General features: G+C 45.1%; 1 protein-coding gene across 3 annotated transcripts; it reads right to left on the reverse strand.

Annotated features, from left to right (window-relative positions):
* Positions 1 to 1,947: 1,947 nt before the first annotated feature.
* On the reverse strand, positions 1,948 to 5,938 carry LOC131234950 (transcription factor bHLH143). Of its 3 annotated transcripts, none has more exons than XM_058231963.1 (4): positions 5,821 to 5,938; positions 4,861 to 5,494; positions 4,616 to 4,755; positions 1,948 to 4,187 (listed from the first exon to the last, which is right to left on the reverse strand). In XM_058231963.1, exon 4 carries the CDS (start codon positions 4,154 to 4,156, stop codon positions 3,125 to 3,127), a length of 1,032 nt encoding a protein of 343 aa, XP_058087946.1. In that variant the 5' UTR covers positions 4,157 to 4,187; positions 4,616 to 4,755; positions 4,861 to 5,494; positions 5,821 to 5,938; the 3' UTR covers positions 1,948 to 3,124. The 3 variants fall into 3 exon arrangements, with proteins under 3 accessions (XP_058087946.1, XP_058087965.1, XP_058087954.1); XM_058231982.1 differs by having other exon boundaries at positions 4,861 to 5,014; positions 5,821 to 5,925; XM_058231971.1 differs by lacking the exon at positions 5,821 to 5,938 and having other exon boundaries at positions 4,861 to 5,506.
* Between the last annotated feature and the right edge of the window lie 772 nt (positions 5,939 to 6,710).

Genomic DNA, 6,710 nt, shown 5'->3' on the forward strand with positions numbered 1-6,710 from the left:
ATATATAGGTACTATACGCTCCATCGTATGTTATCTTTCATACGGTCGAGAATTGGCAACACACAAGCAATCGGATGTTGAAAATTCTAACCCAACGGTAAGATTTTAGAGGATAAGTGGAGAAACAAAACCGATGAAACCGGTTATTAAAACATGACTCGGAGTATTTCCTGCCATCCCACTACTAGCATAGTGTCAGCTCTCAACCGTATGAAAAGTAACAAATGGTCGAGCGTATAGTACCCTTTCCCATATATATATATATATATATATATATATATATATATATAAAAGCTTGATAGTCCACCTTAGATTTGGATATGCTTTATTTTTTAAATAATGCCTGAAATGATATGGAAAAATGGATGGACGTGGTGGATGTAGAATACATAGATCAAGGCAAGGTATGCTCGCACCCAATCAGCTCCCAACATATTAAGCATGAGCTGACAGGAGAGACAAATAGTGGAGGGAGTGGATGTCAATCAGAGATGACATTGGGCCACAGAACCTTATGCTGCAACGGCCACCAGTGTTGTGGGAAATAGCCGTCCTCCTCAATGCAAGAGGCCCCATCGGATGATGAAAGTGCAGAGAAAATAGACTATGGTCCTTCCAAACATGCGGCTTGGATTATAGCACCTAGTAATCCATAACTATCAGGAAAATGAACTCGCTCTGGTTGACTTATCATTTTTTCGTCCACAATCCTGACAAGGGTCTCGTGAGAGTACAACCCTAGATCCTTTCCTAACCAGTCATAACTCGTGACTGTTCATCTCCACCGTACATGTGTAATGGCCGACAAATCAAGCCGTTCTAGTGGCAAGGTCAGCCACACATGTGCACCACGTGCAGAGATGTATGCGGTGGGCCCCAAAGAACTGAACTGACTTGAATTTCGGGCCACATCAAATACAAAACAGGACGTACATGATGAATGGATCAGATTTTACGCACAAGCACAACCTTGGGAAGTAGGCAAGTGTGACCCACCAGCTTGAATTTCGGTACTAGTTGTGCTCGTTACATGCACGTAGACAGCTGCCAGTCAACAAGCCAGCCCCAAGGCCCGTGGAAACATATAGTGCGGGATCCACACCAGCCGTTAAACGGCCATGGAGGGTTGTAGTGGTACTGGTACTACATTAAGCTACAGTATACCGGGGGAAATGTGAGTCTCACGTTATGCATAAATGGAATCCAACCCACCCATCAATGCGTCAGCTCCTACCACCCCGAAAGCCAGAAAATCAGGCGAAGCCGCGAATCAGAGGGCCAGTGGGCCACACCACGGTACAAGTTGAGACGGAATGCCCAATGTTGATTAGTGGGTAAGGCCTACCATGTTGTCGGTTGGTCCGGATTAAAGGTCAGAACAAAAACCAAGCTGTAATGCAATTTATGTGAGCCACTATTCAAATCAAGGGCCGTGTTGTGGCCAACCTGACTGTTAGGATCGGACTGATTTTTGGCACCTCAGGGTGATATGTGGCGATGGGTATAAATTTGTTGAAGTATGGCCCGAATACATCCTCACGCCCACCCACTGTCACTGGAGAGCGCCTCTGGTTTTTTACGCTGGCCTGCTTTGATTACGGGTCATTTGGCACCATAGATTTGGGGGGTTTAAGGGGATTTAGGAGGTTTCAAATCCAAGATGAAAGCTTGGATTACAAATAAAATCTTTGCGTGTGTTACTGCCCCCCACCCGCCAAAGGCCCTTATTGAACTGGCCTGCCTTGATTCGTGTACTGGTCTGGCCTATTGGCCATTGCATTCCGTACAATGCAACTACACTAGCAAGTGGGAAATCAACTAATAGTTCGTACCCCTCACTGTATGATTATTTACGTAGCAACGATGAAGACGTTTCAGAACACCAACAATGCACTACCACTAAAACGACATAAATAAGCAGCGTCCCGTGCCAACCAAAAGCAACCCTAACACAAAAGTACGCACGTGACATCTATCAATAAAAACGAAAGGACGTGTACATCAAACCATTTTAAACGTGTACTCACATACAACATCAAACCACCTACACAAACGAGAGAAAAATACAACCTTACACACGTACGAGCAGCAGCCATACAATCATATAACCGACCACATATAAATAGGGTCTCAAGCGAGTTAAACTCACACGAGTTGACCCGAGGGTGGGACCACAGCCTGCTTCTGCTTCCTATCTTTTATTCACAGATCACACGTGAAAACAAAAGACCCCAAGCCAAGAGCATCGACCCATCCAAACAGGGAATCATCATACCATATCCGGACAATAATAAAAACAGAGAACTCAATTTTAAAAAAAGAACAAACGAGGGCGTAGAAACCAAAGCTAAAATAGTCCTCCGTTCTTCAAGCCGTCCCAGACCACCTAACGCGCATGCGCACTTCCTCCTCCTCCCCCACCTTGTGGGGCCCAGATAGCCTCTCTCTCTCTCCTCATTTCACATCCACCCACACGCATGCATGGCCCACGTCTAAAATCCACCCCACCCTTCTCAATAATTCCACAGTCAACACCAATATACCAAACCCACCATCTTTTAACCCTTTTATCCCCCTTAATTAGGGCATCATGCTATCATCCACCACCATCCGCCTTAAAACACACAACCAACCCCCTCCAAAAACAAAAGCACCAAATACCAGTGATTTCCCGCTTTAATCATTGAAGCCTACCCTACCTTATCATGCGCACCCCGCCTCAAGGAAGGCATTATACACAACACCCTTTATATCTCCTTACTATTGCTGCTGCTGCTGCCTACTGTATTTCCTAAGATACGATGAACCCAGAAGGGGATGTGCACGCCGGAACAGGTGCACTTAGCTGACACATTCGTGCAATATCCAAGTCCTCCCATCACACGGGCCCCACGGTCTTGGATGGGCCATGCTAACTAATCATAGTTTTTCTAACCAACCATTGTTTTGGCCCCAACTGATTGGATTAGATGATCACCTCAAATTTTCGGCAGAGCTCATGACAGGGACTATGGACCACCAGATTATTGCCCTGGATCTCGCACTCATGTGCCCGTACACTGTCAAATCCAAATGCACAGCCCCGTCAGCAGGGCTCCTTCCAGTGACAAGATAGAACAGCTCCTTACAGAGCTTTGGCCTTCAGCCTCAAGGACCTCAGGTACCGGATAGCTTCGTCCAGAACTGCAGTGGCGTCCTTTCCCTTCCCACCCGGAATTATGCTTCTAAGCACGCCCACCGCCTCACGTATTCTCTCCCTCCTCAACCTCTTGCTAGCTGATGGCCCATCTCTTCCTCCCTGAATCATGCCCTTTATGCAGCTCGACTCAGCATCCTCCTCATGTTGCCATGTTTTGCCTGAACTCGCAGTATCCTCGAGTGACCTATCACACACTCCTTCAAGTCTCCTGCGTTTGATTGGCGTGAGGGAACAACTAGCCACTCCCGCACTGTCCTCCTTGGCTCCTTCTTTCCCCACGTATCCAGTCATCTTGCTTGGGGAATGGCCGGTGCTAGTTTCTTCATCGTCTTCATCCGAGTATAGCAGTGCATCGATTTCTTCCGTGTTCTCGTGCATCTCGCTGCCTTGCCCTCCGGAAACATCATTCGGGCAATGCTCATTGAACCCACCCCAGAATGAATCTTTCACAGAGCCGGGGATAATAGTATCTTTGTTCACTGGTGATTCTGTGGGAAAATTATCGAAGCGGTGTGGCACCAGATCTGCAGCAAATGGGTTTTGTAAGGGATACCCGACAGAACTAAAAATTAAGCTCGTTCTGTTTCCCGAGTGATCGAAGACAACAAATTTCTTCTGATTGGGTGCAGTCTCACTGCATCGAGAAGCAGAGAACTTTTCCTCAAGCGTAGATTGGGGAATCCGACTGGATGTCTGGCGGGTATAACAGCAATGCCATGCTTGTAGCTCATTTCCGCCCGCTGATTTCAGCTCAGGAACATCAGAACCCACGAGCCCAGGAATGATTCTGGTTGAAGAGTCCATCCTGGCATATGGGTTTGCATACGCAGGGAATGGCATTGGATGAATGATATTTTGTGGCCCAGAATCCGGCGGACCACTCCCACAGTTCAAATTGGGTGATTGCCATGGAGAAAGCTTCTGCCCATAAAGCCAAGACCCGCAGTCTTTCCCCATCGAAACAATCCGAGAAGCCTGAAGCAATAACCTGAGATGGAAAAGAAAAAAAAAAGCCCAAAGAGATCCCCATTAGCCACACAAAACAGCATATCAGATTGAGAAAGCATCAAAATAAGTCTCATGGAACCATTTGCTCGGCCAAACATAATGAGGCCACCTGGTGGTGATCAAAACAATCACGAGGCGGGCCAAACATGGATGGGAGATATCCTGTGGATGATCCAAACAACATGGATGCACAAGAATCTCTCCTGTGGATGATCCAAACAATCCAATTAGGACCACCTTTCTCCCTCTAAAATGCAGACCATTGTAAATTTGCATTTGCCAGCCACCAATCGGATAACTAAGATCATCTGATGAAGGAGATATTGGTGTCCCTCGACAGGGAACACCAGAGTCAGTTGAACAATTTAACAAAATAAATAAAAAATACTAAGCATGGCTAGAGAGTACCAGAAGATGGTCTCAGCAACACGCAACCTCGACAACACTCTTCTTCTTTCCAATATGAAATTTCCAGCTTAAAATTCAAACAACCAAAAACACAAGCCAACCTACGTAACAGGTTTCAGCAGATGTCGGAAATACTCAGCCTAGCAAAGGAAAAACAAGCATCGTAAGTCCCAAGATCAGAAAAAAAAAAAAAAAAATCAAAAGAAACCTCACATGTCTATACGGATTTCTCGGAACCAACTCACCTGGCAATCCTGCAAAGGTTGAAAGCATGCTATTACTCTCACGATGATGGTCGCGCTCCCTGCAATTCCATTCTCATGTTTCAACGCCCGGAATCTCGTTTGGCTCGCTGCTTGGCACACCATTACTCCGTTCGATGACCTTAAATAAACACCCCTAAATCGCACGAAGAAATAAGAAACTACAGACCAGAAAGGGAGAGACAGATAGCAATTGAGAGCAGGCAATTCAAATGTATTTCAAACAACAGGGATTCGATTCAAGGCAGGGCTGGAAAAGTAAAGTGCGAAACAGAAAGGAAAGACAGAGCGCTGTCGAAGAATTCTATTTAAGGACCGGAGATCGAGTTAGAGCAGAGGATTAAAAGGAGGGATTTTTGAGGTTTTTCTAGCTAATTCTACGGAAGTAGCAAGGGATGAGGACGAAGAGCGTCGATGCCATGGACTTAAAAGAAACGAGGAAAAGAACCAACGGTTGAGATCAAGCTATCGAGGGGAGTTACAGGATAACTCTGCAATACAAGTTCAAGGAGATGACTTTCCGGAACACATCAACAGACAGACTAAGAATCAGCCACCGCATACTGTTCTTCTTTATCTCTATGAAAATTTGCACTTCTGCAACTAATCAAGATCCCTGCATCGTCAAGGTCAGATCTCAGCCGTTCATTATCCAGATACAAAACCAGATCTACATCAACAACTTAATCATGCAAAAAAAAAAAAAAAACCTCAAATTTCTCTAGAAAAAAGCTTCAGATCTTAAAAACAGAAGCAGAAAACGGCATGAAACCCTAACATCTTCAAATAAATCACATACAAATAAGAAAAATAAACTCAAAACTCAAATATTTGAAGAAGAGAGACGGATTCGAGAAGAAAATATCCAGAAAACTCAAACTTGAAACAGAGATCTCAACATCCAACGGAGAAAATAGAAACTATCAAAGATCGTAGACTTACCGTTAAAAATCAAAGAGAAAATCGACCTCCGAAGAAGAGAAATCCGATCGCGCGGCAGATCTGAGAGAGAGAAAGAGAGGGAGAGAGAGAGTCAAACAAAGAAGTGGTGAAGAAAAGGGATGGGGAGATTATATAAGGAGAAATGACAGGAATACCCCTGGGTTGAGATTAACTCTTTCCGATGGTTAAATCATGACCATCTGGTCGATTGCCTGTTGACCAGACCAATCGGGTCCAAACCAAGGGTTAGCTCCATTAGAATTCACCCCTATATCTGCAAATATATTACATAATTGCCATCAAATGCTGTCAGGCAGTCCGCAGTCAGGCTTTCTCCAGCTCGGTCATGTGCGTATGTAGTCCGACAAATGATCGGTGCACTCGAGTTGCCCATGGAAACGTGGGCATGATAGATGCGTGTAATATCTGAGCCGTCCATCAAGCCGTCCTCTCTGAGTATATGGCCAGATCTTATCACTTTGTGGGCCATATACGTTCATAGAGTTTGGAACGTTGGAAATTTCTTGTAACGGTTCATTCATATTCTCAATGCGTGGCCCACATGGTGTTCATATTGGCATGATGTTTGAGTGATGTTCTACATAGCGGGATCTCCTTATGATCAGCTCTGATATAACACATGCGTGCCCCGTGTGCACGTGTGAAGAGAATGAACGTACAAAATTCCATGGTGCGACTGTATTTTGCAAATATCATTTAGTCGGCACGAGCAGGGCCCATGGTTAGGTGATTCACGGGTTGATCTAATTGGCGACATGATTTCTGGACCATGCGCCTAAAAAAGTAGAAGATTTGCGATTCTGTCCGTCCAATCTCTTTTGGCCTTTTCTCCATCGAATGTAGGTCCTTTTTTCCTTGACCATCTGATT

This window comes from Magnolia sinica, chromosome 2 (genome assembly GCF_029962835.1).
Source record: "Magnolia sinica isolate HGM2019 chromosome 2, MsV1, whole genome shotgun sequence".
Classification (NCBI taxonomy): domain Eukaryota; kingdom Viridiplantae; phylum Streptophyta; class Magnoliopsida; order Magnoliales; family Magnoliaceae; genus Magnolia; species Magnolia sinica.